General features: G+C 37.4%; 1 protein-coding gene across 4 annotated transcripts in view; it reads right to left on the reverse strand.

Moving 5' to 3' along the window:
* Nucleotides 1–16,762, reverse strand: part of Hth (Meis homeobox homothorax) — a 267,463-nt gene that overhangs the window by 45,475 nt on the left and 205,226 nt on the right. For all 4 annotated transcript variants that reach the window (XM_074248775.1, XM_074248773.1, XM_074248774.1 and 1 more), the window contains one exon: nt 13,992–14,068. In XM_074248775.1, the coding sequence (XP_074104876.1) occupies nt 13,992–14,068 (77 nt within the window). The remainder of the gene's footprint in view (nt 1–13,991; nt 14,069–16,762) is intronic.

A 16,762-nucleotide genomic window follows, 5' to 3' on the forward strand; every position in this document is an offset into this window, starting at 1 on the left:
AGTAGAATTTTTTTTCTGAGTGTTCCTATAAATTTTTTAATATTGAGATAAATTTAAAACTAACAAGAAATTTTTTGAACAAAAAAATATAAATGTAGAACTAAGAAATTCCAACCTGACATTTCTGTCCCAGCTCGTCGTATTGCGTTAAATAATATCCACAACTTGACAATTTTAAATTTAAAATCCATATATTTTACAGATGTTGTACATATTGAATATCAAGTATCCACTATCTGTCAAATAATATTTACGGAAATACACTTCAAGCATTTTATTTATTATCCTCGAGGAGTAAGTTGAAGGTTACGAGGCTTTAGGAGTACAACTGCACTCCGAGTAGAGGAGACAAATAGTCTACGTAGTACTATTTTCCGTGGAAGTATATAAAGTGGATGTAAATATAAAGTATCCAGTACATACACAAGAAGCATTTTAAACTGCCGGTTTATAAGGCACAAAGTTAGATAGAAGCTTACTATCACAAGACACCAAGAAAAGTCGCCCGGAAATATGTGTCTTTATTTTATATTATTATAAGAATGAGAATATAATGCCGGTGAGATCTACAAACTATTTTTCCTTGCTTGGGTTTATTTTTTTATTTATTTTTTTGTAAAAACAAGATACTCGCGGGAGCATTGCATGGTCAGACGCGGATTAAACCTTTTATTTTCGTTGTATAAATCCGTCATAAAGACTCATAAAGAGAAAAGAGAATAGAAGCTTTAAAGCGTTGTCTTTGTGCAATAAAAATGATTTTTAGTGTCAGAGGAGCAAAAGTATAATGTTTTACTATTTTCGTGATACAGCGGTGAATTATTCGGCTGAGCGAGGAGCCAGACTGGAGGATGATTGATAAGCATTGGATCTTGTAAATGTTTCTCGGTCTCTGGTTGGGTGCCGATGAAAAGGCTTGAAGCCAAAGAGCTAGTATAACATGGTAAATATAAAAGCTCGGGATCTATATCCGAGAAAGATCAGAGGACTTTGGTCTACAGTAAACTTGTGATTGCAACTTTTAGAAACAGAGCTGATGGCATACCGACAATTCTCATTTAGTGATGTTTATACTTTATAAACCAAGACGCGGATGAATGTTTCACGATCACTGAATCATTGTTGGTGATAGATAGTGCAGCTGTTGCACGTTTCCTCCGTAAGTGATCACAAGAGACGGAAATAGTTAACAACAATACGGAAGACCCAAGGGTGCTGTGATGAGGCCGTTAGTTTTGCTTTGGCGCCAGATCTCACAATCAAATGTTTATATTTTTTCATAGGTCAATAAACAATCCTCTAGATAGTTGATAGGTGCACGAAAAAAAGTCTGTCAGAGTTATAGAAAAATTTTTTTAATATATAGTTTTGCACAATTATATAAATTTTACTTTCCGAGTTAATTTGACAGTTACTTTTTATAAATATTCCATAAAATGTAATTTTGACCATTTTCATATTTTTCAAATATATATTTTTTTTTTTTTTTTTTCGTGTAGAGATACATAGTCACAACATAAATCTTCGATATTATGATTATGATTATGAATGACGACGGGTTTTATTTAAAGTAATATAATGGCTACTAATTATGATTATATTGCTAAAATGTCTGGTTTTAGCACCACCATCACCATCAACGTTTCAAAGTAAGAAATTGATTAATTTTACAAAGGACGAGTTATGACAGCTTGTAAAACTCTTTATCATTATCCTTGGTTTATAAGGATGTAGAAAATAACAAGACCAGTAGCTGGGAGACTACAAGTTTTGAAAATGAGAGTTCAGAAGTGCCGCGTGCCAGCTACCGTATAATTATCCTTCCGACCTTTTGCTCGGCTAAATAACAACCTGCCTAAGGCTAAAATTTTACAAAATTCTTTAAATAAATTCATATGCCACCCGTTTGACCCATCTGTAGTTGAAAATTAATTTCAAAAATTATTGACCATCTATCTATCTGCTAAGCGTCTATTTATTTTGAGGATAATAAATTTATTTCACGTCGAAGTAAACGGTACTTGTATCACATAAAAGTAAAGCAAAGCAAAGCAACTGTAGGGTTTTGAGTTTAAAAGTTCTTTGTGTCTTTTATGGGAACATCCAGTCTCTGGTAAGTCTTTGAGAATTCTATCTCTGGCCTCTCATCTCGGCGACCTCATTTTTCCCGGACAGACGATCCGTCGTCCCTCACCCTCTGGGAGCTCCGTTCGACGTCACAACATCACATCACCGGTAATTTTCCGAGTTGGAGGTAAAAGCAACAGAACAGAAGATAGGAGAACTGAAGTGAAAAAATGAGAAAAAGAACTAAACTGGAGACTGGAGACTGGAAACTGGAAAGAATGAAAGATAAAAGTCGAGGAGAAAAAAGGCTCCACCGATTATAGAGACAGTTACTTTGGTCTGGAAAGTATTTTTCGCGAATGGGCGGTCTGGTAACTGCTGTAATGTCGGTGCTGAATCCGAAGTCCCGGTACGGAGCTTCTAGTTGGGGGTAGAAATAGCCCCCGCGGGGGAGATAGAAGCTACCTAATAGCTCACAGAATTGCCCCTGAAACACCTTTTTAATGAACTATAGCAACGGGAAATGAAAATGGGGAAGACGACAACTGTAAGGGTACTATTATGTCTCTCACTCACTCTTTGTCTTTATTTCGCTTTTAAAACTCTTTTTATATCTATCTTTTTACTTTTATTTTATTTCATTTTATGGACCTATATGTATAAATATATGATACTTTTTTTGAGTTTCAGCAAAAGTTTTTTTATTGACGCTAGAAGCATTGTTCTCAGTCCATGCTCTGTGTGCGGAAATAAACGGGTAAAAGAGAAACGCTCGGGAGAAATAAAATAAAAAAAAAAAAAACTCAAGTAAATTCAGGTAACAACTTTTGTCCGTCCGCCTAAAAGTTTTCTTATCGAAGGTAATTATTAGAGGAAATAACTTTGGTACAAAAGATTTCAGCTACAAGTCAGCGAAAATTGAGCACTGCTCATAAGACCTCGAGGATGATAAATGTATTAAAAATTAATTGACGTTACGACTTTCAACCAACAATTTTTTTTTAAATTATTTATTTATTGGACAAGTTTTCTGTTAATTAAAATCAAACTGTGGAGTGAAATTTTATTTTATCAATAAATATAAAATGAAAAAAAAAAAAAAAAAAAAAAAAAAGTTTCAGTGTATATGATTAATTGTAAATTTTTCAGCTGTGTAAACAAAGGAATAGCCGTGAAAAATTTATCTATTTATTAATTTTAAGTGAGATATATTCGGGCATCAGATACGGGATCCATTTGACAGAAATTTATAAAAAAAGTTTGAGATAGGAGGAAAAAAAAGTGGTGGAATCGCGTGCTTTATAGAGTGGGAGTCAAGCTGGGCCCAGCGAGAGACCGGCCCGAAAACATTCCGGGGAATTAGACGACTCACGCCAGGAGATCAACGGAGAGAGGATAAGAGAGAATGATCCCCGAGGAGAAACGATTTGTCGGATAAACTCGTGCCTCTCTACTCATTGTAATGCGAACTGCGATCCTATCCAAAGAGGGACCAAGTGACAAGGTTAAAACTTTGAATTTCCACTTTTATAGCTAGAAGGTTGCTTTGATTTAATTATTTTATTTAAATTAAATGATCGATAGATAAATCATTATTTATTTGCGCAATCAAAACCGATAAAATTGATGTAATATTTTTCCTTTTTTTTTTTTTTTTTTTTTTTTTTTTTTCATTCTGTAGTCTGATATTTACGCTCAGGGGCAAGACAATTTAGTTGTTTTCTCATAAAAATAGGTGACCCAACAAAGCCGGTATTTTTATCGATAAAAGATGAAGCTCCGATGGAAAAAGGAAATAAAATAAAAAGGTAAAAGCATAAAAATAAAACTAAAACTCTTTTAAAAAACTCCAAACTCATTCTCTACTTTTGCCTTCGTTTTCCTTTTTATTTCTCTAGTCTCGGATTTCATTTCTTTCACAAACGCTACGTCATTATTTTTCATAGACTTCACCCTTGTTCTGAGTAACGGGAATGGCTTTCACAAGGGCGCGTTTATTTTTAAAAAACTCACTCGCTCTTTCCTTTCGCTTCACGATCGTTATATCATCAAAAAAAGTTTAACGCAAACGTGTAGAAATCTCCCATTAATATTTAACAGCAAATAATTTTTAATTCCCGATACGAATCAAGTAGAAGTGCTCTGCTTACGCTCAGACAGTTAAATCTGAGTAAGTAGGAAGCTGAGGAAATAAGTCGCCCGTGGTCCACAATCATGATCCATGATTTAGAATATTTGGTGGCGGATGTTAGTTATTGCTCGCCCACTGCGATGTCATTATGTCATCATTATTCTCCTTTGCGCCTGGGCATCTGAACAGTGACAGGAGGCGCGCGTGCACCCAAAGAACATCACTCACTCAAACGTAAAAGTTATAATCATAACCATAATGATTATTATTGTCGACAGTTAACCCGATAGCTACATCTGGTGAAAAAAATAAAAGATCACCTCGAAAGTGTGATGATGAGCGTGTTTAACACCGTCCAGACCGTCAATGCTTAAATATTTATCACAGCAGTAGCAGTCTCAATTGGAGATCCGGTGCCACCCACTCTCTTTTGTTTTGTCTGGTGACAAGAGGGACCACTCACTAACTCTAACTGTTAATAATATTTTACGAACTTCACTTTAGTTCAATTTAAATTTATAAATTATTTTTATCATTATCATCATTGTTTATTAGGATGATCATTTTATTCATTTCATGTTTGTATTATATTATATTATATTATTTAATGTTTGCTTTTTTTATCCACCCGGTTGACGAATCTTGACTGATGGTTCGCTTTCGAGCGATTCAGATTCCAATTCAACGGTATCCCTTCAGTATGAGAAGTCTCTGAGGAAATCATTGAATATGCAACTTAAGAAAATCCCCGGATATTGTGTTTTATTATAAACGGGAGCGAACAAAATATAAGGGAAGGCAAAGACGGATAGAGTTTATAGTTTGCATTGGAATATTTTTCAGATTCGCGAATTCGAGGAGACTCCCGAGGGAACATGAGCATATCTCCGGTTACATCCATGTCACGTGGGGTGTCGTGCGATATACTGAGCGATATGTGTAATATAATTCGATCCTATCGTCGGGGGATCGATAGACACTATCCACCGAGTTAACTCTGTCAGGTTTGTTTATTTTTTTAATTTAATCATCGAAAATTACTATCACCAGGAAGTGTTAGAGGAATTAATTCACGAGTTATTTGAATTCTCGAACTCGAAAATTATAATCCAGAAGATGGAATTGGATTAAAGAACCGAAAAGAGGAGATAGGAATGGAATGAAGGTGAGGAATTCTTTTAAAATTTAAAGATAATTGAAAGGGTGAAACTGGGTCGTGACCAGGAACATGGAATTCAAGAATTATATATCTTTCCGGTGAAATATCTAACCTATACTCGAATCTGGAATACCTCCGGCGAGAAAACCGAAACCGAGAGAAAGAGAGAGCTGTGGTACATAAGCTTTCTAGTCCTCATGAATTATAAATCCTGTTTCTCGTGCTGGCCAAGTCGCTTATAACGCCTCTGAAAATCCTGACTAGCTGAAATTGAGGAAGCTGTTGGAAATGGAAACCCTTTTCCTTTTCCTTCTTCTCTTTATATCATTGTACTCTCTAAAAAGGAATAGGTCGTGGCTGTATAATTAGCCAGGCGTCGTAATTAGCGTGAATTGTTTTCTACCCTTTGCCTCAAAAACTTTTGACTCTGTTATTACAATTAAAATTACAATTACAATTAATATCATGATTGAAATTAAAATTACAATTTACTGCCACTACCTAGTGTAACATCAATTTAACCAGTTATTTTTGATAAAATACGAAGGAAAAGGCACATCAACTAGCGAAGCTTTAAGTATTTTAAAAGTAAAATGGAATAAGGTAAGCTGAGTTAAGTTGATGATCATGCTAGCGAGGGGAGAGACGAGGCTAAAGAGAAAAGAAGGAAAGGTAAGGAGGTCTTTTACTTTTTTTACAGTGAAATATACGATTATCCGTTTACCTTAGACACTGCCGAGACGGAAGCTATAGCATTCGCGTAATATACTACCTAATAAAAAGTTAGTTACGGCTTGTTCTATCCCTTACACTCACTTACTTATACTTATACTTAGACTTGGTTACTTACTTACTTACAAACTCTATCCCTATCCCCGTCTCACTATCTCGAGCGGCTCAAGTAATTGTTGGACTGGGCATGTTATGTTGTTTCTACCTACCTATCTACCTACTTGTACCTATCCCATATCGCTCAAGTAGAACAGAGGCCTGATAACTAAAAAAAATTTACTAAAAAACGTCCTCGGAAAGTCCAGAGTCCAGGCAGTAAAGTTTAACAAGAGGTAGTTGGATAACCGGATGGTTTTTAACTATTTTCTCGGGTCGGCGTCCTTATCAGATGTGTGGTTACAGAACTCCAGACAATAAAGAGTATACGAGCCATCAACCCGGTCCTGAATGGTGTTACTAAGACGCACCATATTTGGAGCAGGATGCTCCACGCATTTTTCCTCTCGTTTACTTTTACAGCTTTCTTCATATCCTTTTATTTACCCCTCGGTATCCTCCCGGTAATTTGGACCATTTGGTTTTATGGCACCCAAATTCGATAATCATTTCATTAGAGCCTTCAAGGACGGAATAATTTGACAAGACGAAAACTGAGTGAATGATTTTGAGGGTTTATCATTGTAATTATGTATTTGGAATTGATAAATTTGATGGTGTTCAGAATTGATTGATGGTGTGCATTGTTGGGTAGATTTTGATGGAATTTTTGATGGTTGTAGTCTGTCTGGTGGTGGATTGAATGGTGGAGCGAAAAATAATCAAGAGTTTGGTGGTACGCATATGCTTCTACACGAAAAGAACATCAGAGTGTTTTTTGGACAAAACAAGGGTGGGCTTTGTATGGATATATTTATACAGTGTTGATGGCAGAGCTTAGTTGTGGTCGTACAAAGTTGTCGTTGTGACGCCACACCACGCATACCGCTTCGGGGGTCGTCTGATTAGGTCGCAGCAAAACATCTGGCAGCCTCCCGCAGGGCTTCCCAAACGACAATCATCCTACAATCGTGCGAGGTAATGCCCCGAGAGATGTCTCCATCTCGTGAGACGAGAGAAATGCTGGGTTTCTGTCACCACATGACACAAGATGGATTTACGGACTTCTTATCAAAAAATTTATATATAGTCATCGGTAAGCCTATAATATAACTGAGTTTATTTAAACATTACTTTTTATATGAGATCTTTTGTTTCATATATTTTATAAATGATGATACCGACAATGGAGATTAATGTTTATGAGTTTGTGTTTATTTATGTAGAGCACAGTGATCAAAGTGTAAAAATTTTCATTTGTAAGAAGATGAAAACAGAGAAAAAGATTGTCCTAGAAGATTGAAAGAGTTGTGAGCAGAGTAAAGGCATCCCTTTGCATGAGAGGAACTCTGATAGTTACCCCATTTGACGTTAAATGAGGAAGGGGACCTACATCCAGCGACAATAGATCCTTTGGCTGAACAAAAACCGTAAAAGAAAGGAGTCCGGTGTGGTTGGATAAAATAAAGAGCGGCAATGATGAAAGCATTGTCCCAGCTCAACAGAAGGAGGCTCCAACTAGAGGTAAGAGAAAAGAAGGGCATCTTCCCCCGAATGAGAAGACGGCTCATTTTTTTAACCCCCAAGATCTCGGAACCGACGATAACCGACGTCGCCCCTCGTTCCTTCTGTTGTTGTTAGCGCCCACGAACCTCAAAATCACTTGCTCGACGCCTCTTTGTTGCACTCAAGCTTAAGAAAACCTTCTATTCCGTTCCCGGAAGCGCCGACAGTGCTTTCGTTGAAAGATGAAAACGACAGGCTGGTTCATTCTGAGCAAAGACTCTTTCACCAGCTTCTGTTGTTAGGGCGATGTTCAATTTCTATTTTCCGAGCTTTTGTATCACGCAATTGCTGTAAGAGTAAAAGTGTTTTGGTTGCTCTTGAATGGCCCTTCATAGATACAGTTATACAGAAGTACTCAACTAGCTCACCCGACCCTTGACTCATGCCAGAGCAATAATCAACAGAATAATCCGCTCACGCTAAATAAATACCGGATATCTGTTGTGTCCAGGGGCAAAAGGGTAACTCTTGCCGACGCAATCCCCAATGATCGATCATGATTGACTAAAGGGTTCGGACGAGAGTCAGAGTGAGTGGGCTCGTGTGTGTTCCATGTCATCGTCTGCTCATTTCGTTGTCGCTGCTCGTCATTACGGATAAGGGTGAACACCAATACGACATCACCAGGCCAACATCCGATCTGGTGCTGACACGGTCCAACACTCGACTGAGAGAGACCGACATAAGAAAGTGGAAAAGCGCGTTAGGGTTATGGTTCCCCTTTTACGGCGAGCACAACTTGATTGTTATTCCTTCGGCGAAAACTATTTACAAAGTCGGGGCTAATGGCATCAAGAGATTTAGCTTCCATATGCCTTCCCTTATATTCTGATCCTCGTCGGAGCGAGCTGCATTAACCCACCAACCTGATTCTCCACGCAGTGTCAGCTAATCCCGAAATTTGTTTCTTTTCTTCTACAGAGTATTATTAGCCGTTATTATTAAATAATATATTACTGAGAAAAAAATAATGATCAATATTAGGGAATAATAATTGATTTAGAATAGTTTGATACCCTTCATGGGGTAATGGTAATAACAAAATGTGTTTTATTAGCAAATTTATTCGGTAATCTTATTATCTGAAGAACAAACTTGTTTCAACCTACGCTGAAGTGTGATAATACGAATATTCAACGAGCTTAAAGTGAGCTGAAGAGCAGATACCACGGGACACACAAACAAACAACTTTAAGAGGCAACTACGTGTCAGCAGATGTGTGCAAGCACGGTGATGCTATTTTTTTATTTTTTCTTTGTTTTGGAGCACCGAGTGGGTCGGAAATATATGTATATTGTGCCTAACGCTACTAGTGATGATCCTCCTATGGAGGAAAAGAAACGCAGAGATACGTAGGTGCAGACCGGAACGTGTTTAATTCGATTCCCGGGATCCAAGTAAGTCTCAGTGTCGTACGGTCCGATTTTGCTGTCCAACTTACTGTTCACTTGTTCTTATTGTGAGTTTCTGATGGTGTAATTCGAATGCAAATGCCGGATGCCGAATAAAAAAAATAGGGTACGCCCTCGCCAATCGCTTACAAAGATAACGAGTTTAACAAGTTGACTTTCTCATTGGCAATAAACACGTTAAATAATCTGTTCGATTCTCATCCCATTGAATGTGTACAATTTCTGATTGTGAGATAAGAGAAGATGACCATCCAAACTAAATTATTTTGTTTATTTGTTTACTTTTTTACATTTTCAATCTACTCAAATTATTGCTCACGAATTCCCCGTACGTTTCTGTTCCTGGATTATATCTGGGTTTGTATGCAGGGAGCACAAATGGAAAACGGATTGATTAATCGTAGTAATTACCGATCAGCCCCCACTAATTAGATATCTGACTCTTACCCTGGAGGCCTCTGAGGGTTTGTATTCTAGCGTTGCGGGACCAGTCGGAGTTTCTAGGGCTTACCAATACCCACACACACATAGGAAAGAGAAAGAGGGTCGGCGATTGGGTAAAGGGATGAAAGCACCCGAGAGAAGTGTGCCGGCAAATGAGATTGTTTGACGGAACTAACCAATAAGCTTAGTCCTATTTTCTCTTTATTTTTCCTCTTAACAATGCTTAAGCCTAGGTGCGATCGTGGGTGAAAGCACACGCGTTTCTGAGTGGCAACATGTGCTGATGAAGTAGAAAAAATTGATGTCCAGTTCTCTGATTATTACAAGCGTTAATAACTAATAACACGCAAACAAAAATTGAAATTTTTTTTGGTTAAAGTTATTATTTGAAATTAAATACATCAATAAATAAAAAATTTAATTTACGAAATAAGGCATCACTTAAACTGTAATGACTAGCAATTTTGTAAATTTATAAACAACATATCCGGTTGACGATAAAATTTACAACCGGTATTTTGCTTGTCGGTGAGTTCGGCATGTGATTTTGCAAAACGGAATGTCTCGTTAGCAAGTCAGTTACATCGGGTGATTTGCGCGTGCGCAAGTGCCTGCTGTCCCATCGTTCGTGGTTTTACAACGATCTAAATTACACCGGGATCCACAGTTATGATGTTAACGACTCTACACTATATCCTCTATATACCGTACACTGCATAATACGCTCTCACGAGCGCTGAGGTAACAGTGTGCCTGCGGCCGCGAACTACATCCCCCTGAACTCCCCATTGGAGCACATACATTTACAACAACACGTAGATGCAATTTTCCTGCAGCAACTAGCAACCAACAAACATAGAATATCATCCGCGAGAAAATGAGAAAATATAGCCCTAGGTAATTTGTCTTTAAATCATTAGTACTCTTGTGGAACTCCAGGAGCTCTATTTTACTCGCTATTAAGTTTCAGAGCACACTGAGGTTTCTCTGGTGAGAAAGAATGAAGAATCTACCGAAGAATTTCAATCCCCGATATCGTTTGTCTTTGTGCGTGAACACTTTTCGACATTGATTGAGCGATTCATTAACTTGTACGGCAGCATTACCCATTACCTACTTCATATCTTTTCTTGGTGGACGTACGTCACCCTGCTAAATATTCTGCACTAAAGAAATTATTTTCTCTTTACTAGATGAGATGCCGATTTTTTGCCGACATTCTAATTGCGAACATGTTAAGGGAATAACTATGTACGAATGTATGTCGCTGAGATACAGTGTATCATTATGGAGAAAGAGCTCAATCAATTAAACGTTTTCCGTCTGACGTGAAGATATTTTTCATCCGCGAAAAGATGAAGAGATGGCACCTGCCGTAGATGCTGTGCCAAGTATCGCGACGCAGACTGCTCAGTATGCCAATAAATAACTTCTGGTTTATTAGCCCCGCGGCTTACTACGTCTGAGGATGACATTTGGAGATCGCGGGGGTGAATTACCAAGAGTATTAGTACAAATTTGCAGCTTCTCGCTTGTTGAATCTGCAAAACGCACCAGTGCCTTTACATATCAAATAACATACACCGTTGTCTTGATGAATCATTACTGTCTTACACTTTACTTGATAAGATTGATGCATTTCTTTGCACCGAATTATATTTTTATAAAAATATAATTAAAAATAAGAGAAAAAAAAATATTAAAAAGAGTAATTTAGAAAAAAATTTATGAGTTTCGGTCAATCAAAAGCCCGTTTTTCTTAACAGTTGACGAAGGATGATAAAAATGAAGGAGTATTCCAAGAAAATTGATTCAAGTACCGAGTGCTCGGGATTTTCTCGGATAAACATGAACGAGCACGTGCAATGTTTAACTTACATCGTACTGGGTAGTGGGTATATGCGGGTAACAAGCTGGCAACGTTTCTAACTACTGTCTCGGTTGATATATGTGACGGAAAATTGTAGGCGAAAGCGAGCAGGAGTGAGAAAAGCTAACCGCGGTTTAAAGCGAAAGCCTGGCAATAAGGAATTTGCGTTAGAGATATATAACATCGGAAATATATGCAACCATATACTCATGCATGGAAATGAGCAGAGCTTCTTCGCAATTATTTTATCCGTAAATTATGTTATTTTCATTTTTATCTTTTGCTTTGTTTTCTTTCTGCTATATACGAGTTGTCCAATTAGCGAGGTTATTTCTAAGCCGTCCGCGGTGATTTGGTATTCTTTACTTCTATTTAGCTTCATATTCACACGAAAAATAACAACACACTAGAGCTAAACGCACACATCCCACACGCTCTAATTGCATTACAGAAACATGAGTTTCTGTAATGAAATATTTCATGAATACGAGTTAAACTGCTCGACCGAGAAATTGCAACGACTCTCCAAACACTGCAAACAATACGGTTTAATTGAATGGTATTTATGGTATGAAATGGTCTAGTCTCATCTAATCTAAAAAGTTAAAAATTTAAATTACTACAATATACTTTGCGAATCCCTTTTGTACTATTGGAGTAGTAAGGTCTTTTGTTTTCATCCTAATTACCTATCGGTGAAATATATATGAAGATTACAACTGTAAAATTGATGCAATTAAGATCTTATGTGAGGATAATTGCAGACTATCGTAGGCGAATAACTTTGGTGAGGAGAAGCAAGAGAGAATCAACCAAGCAGCAGTTAAACAACAAACAAAAACCCATAGTATACTATGGAGGATCACAAATCCCGTAGGGATGTTAACTCGACACAGGAGCTCTCCTTAAACTTGATTTGTGCTCAATTACTACGTATCTACTTGGGTCGGCCTTCATCCACCCGCGTATGAGCATCTACCTCTTTCTTCTTAAATCCCTCTTTCTCTTTCTATTCACTCTGTTGTAAAAGATAGCGTCGGAAAGTTTAATACTTGCATCTCTTTCCTCTTCATTCTTGCCTCCATGTCGACTGCCAGTTTCTTTTCTCAGCGTCGATGATTCTCTTATTATAAACCTAAGTATAAGGAGAAGCGCAGAGGAGGAGCATAACGTCACAATTTTATTTATACGCCAACCACCCGTGGTTCTCCCGGCGCAACGTTTCTGTCTCGTTTGGCCATCCATTCGCTGCTTTATATCCGCGTGAAATAATCCACGTGAAAACCCAGAGATACGAGAATATAAGAATAAAACAAGAATGAGAATAAGAATACGAGTATAAATAAAAATTAAAAAAAAAAAACAATGAAATGCTTTACGAGACATTTCTATAATGATAAACAAAATAAACCGAAAACATTTTCATCCTTTGGCTAAATTCGTAGAATAACATTTTTAATAAATCCCCGAGAAATTATTGTCCCGTTTACGAAAAAAAAAAAAAAAAAAAAATTGTAAACAAAGATAGAGCAGAGACAAAGAAAATGAACAAAAATATGTCTGAGTTTAATTTTGTCATGATGACGCAGGTGCTGCGAGAAAACATTAATCAGGATACGATAGTAAAAGCTCAAATGGATCAACAAACTCGAACAATTCTCTTTTACGGTATAGTACTTGTACTGGTATTGCAGCGTTAACATAAGAGCCCTTTAATGCAAGCTCTTAACCAGACTCATCTTAACCCTTTCCACTTCCTAAACTACAACTGAATCCACAGGATTAGTGACAGCCGTCTCAAGACTCTAGACTCGTGTTTAATATATTTCAGTGGTAACTTTTTTTCTTTTTTGCACGATTTTTTACACCATCGAAAGCAACATTTTATAGCAGATATTTATACATTTTATTACACTTAAAGTGTCTTACATTTACGAAATAACGACCGTGAATGTAAAACGAGAGCTCATGAATTAATTCAAAGAATGTCCAACAATCTTAAGTATAAATATCGGCAATAAGATAACGATTGAAGGAATTATTTAATTGTGTTTAATCGAGAAAATAAACTCTCTGCATTATCATTTTATAGAGATCTCAGCTCGTGATTTTCTGGACTTTATTAAACTTTTTTCGGTCCAGATATATACGAAAAATCATAAACTCGGTAATATAATGGCTTCCAGCAAAGTTATTCCCTTTCTCACTGGCCGTGTGTACGCAGCGGCACTTGAGACAACCCGAGATTAGCCGAGCATAAAGTGCCTCTGTAATGTTTACACGTCTGCTATCTGAAAGTGTTTCACCGACTTACAAGTTTCGCGGGTAAAAAATTAAATTGTTGCTGGTATGTGTAATAATTAATCGAGCTGAGATAGCGTCGAGATTTTCTATACTTGGTGAATTTAACTCATTTTTAGTATACTTCTAAAAATTACAATCTGTATCATTTTTGCACCACGAATTTTTTATTTTTGCAGTTATTAAAAAAAAATATAGAGAAAAAGACTCACCAATTGTTGACTTGAAGAATTGTTAACCCCGTGTCCTGTGCCAGCTGTTTCTTCTGATCTTCCGAGGGATACGGATGCTAAAAATAGAAAAAAATAAATAAAATTATTACTAATTGATATTTATGTTCTATCATATTTAATAAAAAAAAATTTAATGATATAATAGAAGAGCATATTTTTTCAGCAAAGTATTCAATTATCTCGAAAACGTTGACAAGCGTATGAAATTAATTTAACACCGCTGATGTACATAGCATGCCGGCAATGCGGCGCAAAAGTGGAGATAGAGGTGGATTCCGTATTTCACTGCGGTAGCATGCTCACCACCACTGTTCTCTGACACGATATGGCATTGCACACAGGTGAAAAAAAAATAAAAAAATAAAAAAATAAAAAATAAAATAAGCCGTCGTTGTATAGCCCATATAGTTATAGATGGAACTATGTTCGCGGCGTTACAAGCCCGCTGTATACCCGAAGCACACCTGCGAAATATTATTTATCGCCCGGGAAAAACGAGTGCACCAGAGTGAATGTGTCGTCGTCGTTGTCGTCAGTAAAATGCCGAGAAAATGGAGACAGAAAATAGTGAAAAAAAATATTATTATGTATATGTATGTGTACATAAAAGGGTGAAAAAATATTTCTATACATAATATAGTAAAATATGAGTATAGCTGAGTTTTATCAGGAAACCACATCGCGCAGATGTAGGTTGGTTGTTGTTTCCAACAAACGGTTCTCCTTTACTTGCAACTAGTCATCTTAGTCTGTCTCTTTATGAATAGTGTCTACGTCCAACAACAGATAGGATCGAATGATACTTTGCGATGACAGTATCGATGGAACCGGGTATACAATATTCAGTCTCTCGGTATCTTGAGGCGATAAAGATCACGATACTCCAATAAAATTTATCGAATTAAGCGTATCATATATATATTTTAATAAAATAAGAATAATTAATTAGCTTACATTTTCTCAAACTTTGACAAAATTTACTCCCCGTGAAAAAATTTTCCAATAAGATGGTATAAGGTAAAAGTGGGGTCTTCTATCTTATGCCTGATTTTATTTATTTTAATTTGATCAATAATTAAACCAATTGTCAATTGATTTGAAATGTAAATTGAAATTAATAAATTTATGTAAAAATTAAAAATTTATGACAAATAATTTGTTCCACAGGTCGTATTAAAAATTGACAAAATCGATTTTTATTTACAAAAATCTAATAGTTCGATAACGGAAAGGGATGTAATAAAATAAATACCATCAAACCTAAACTGGAACAAAAATAGGGAAACCGATATAGTCGGAAAAGCCGAGCAGTCGGGCGGATCGTCGGCCACATAAAAGCGGCGACCACCGTGTCGGTACCGCATAATATTTTTGCATAATTAGCACGTGGCGCTGGTGAGTATTAGGTTCCTCCTTCTCCAGTACCGAGGATCACTGCTGGCACTACACCCTTTGTCGACGGGGAAACGGTTGGTCTGCCGGTGGCGCGCGACGCGCGACTTTTTGTCCGAGAGCCCTGCGGTATTTTTGGAAACCGCGGCTACGGCCGCAGCCCACAAAACCCCAGCGCCGGTATATCATGTTTCTTGGAGGCGAGCCACGCTAGTCATCGCCATCGGTTCTGTTTCTCTATACCCACATACATCCATACAAAGGGATTATAAATGTGTATAAGCTTGTCTGGATCCACTCTTCTTTACCCTGTTACTGTACTACGGTAAATACACTCTATACAGGATACTGTATACGATCCACTCCCTTGTTTTGCAGCAGTCTACATTATATTACACCAGAACGATCTGATCCGCAACGGCATTCTTATCCTAATTAAATCAGACTAAGCTATTGTGTGTTTTATTAAAAAAAATAAAGTACAATAAAAAGCTCTTTGAATAATTGAAACGTCAACTGGTTTTTCATTTTTATTTTCGCGTAAGGGAGTCAGGAGATAGATATAGTGTTACGAGAAAGTACTTGTCGGAAGGATTGCCTTTTTCTTTTCCATCTTCTTCTTTGAGAGATAAAGGTCGATCTATCATGGTTAAGTGGAACAGGTGACTGGGTCAACACTCGTATAACTGTCATTGTCGTATAGCTCGCATTGGACTCGCCCTGAGACCTAACCTCTAGCTCTACCTATAGACCGGAGACTTTGGGGTTTAGGTCCGATATATAGGAGCTAGAAGTCTGCCGGGGTGCAAGTTGGACGCAGTAAATAACGCGCAGGTGTGCCAAACTTGTAAACTCGACGGAAGTAACGATGAAAGTAAGCGTTGGCTGGTCTATCTGAACTAACGCTTCCAGAGTTTAGAGAGGAAGCCGTCTCTGGAGGCACCATGCTCTGTTGTATGCATAAAACAATCAAGATAATTGTCGAAGGCTCATTGCCCCAGAGGCACGAGGTATGTCTTGCCCCAGGGAATACACAATGTCCGAAGTAAGAGAGAAAGAGAGACAGAGTTGGAGATGGAGAAGGAGAAGAAAGGGCTTGGAAAACAAGCAAGGGAAAGAGCTATCCAATTACAGTGAAAACAATAGTCTTAAGTGCTGGTATGCTAGTACTCGGCGACGTCGACGCTTTCTGGGGAATCAGATTCAACCCTAGTAGAAGATATTCGTCGATATCTAGCGCATTGGGCTTGAAATCGAAGCCTGGTGTATGCTTTGTTTTTTTTTTTTTTTGGATTGAGGAGTAAAGAAAAAGAAAGAAGGAGGAAGGAATATGAAGATACGGTTAGAGGCTGAAGAGA

The sequence above is a fragment of the Cotesia typhae genome, unplaced genomic scaffold (assembly GCF_013202065.1).
Source record: "Cotesia typhae breed Kobodo isofemale line unplaced genomic scaffold, CoteBio_Ctyphae contig_5, whole genome shotgun sequence".
NCBI lineage: Eukaryota > Metazoa > Arthropoda > Insecta > Hymenoptera > Braconidae > Cotesia > Cotesia typhae.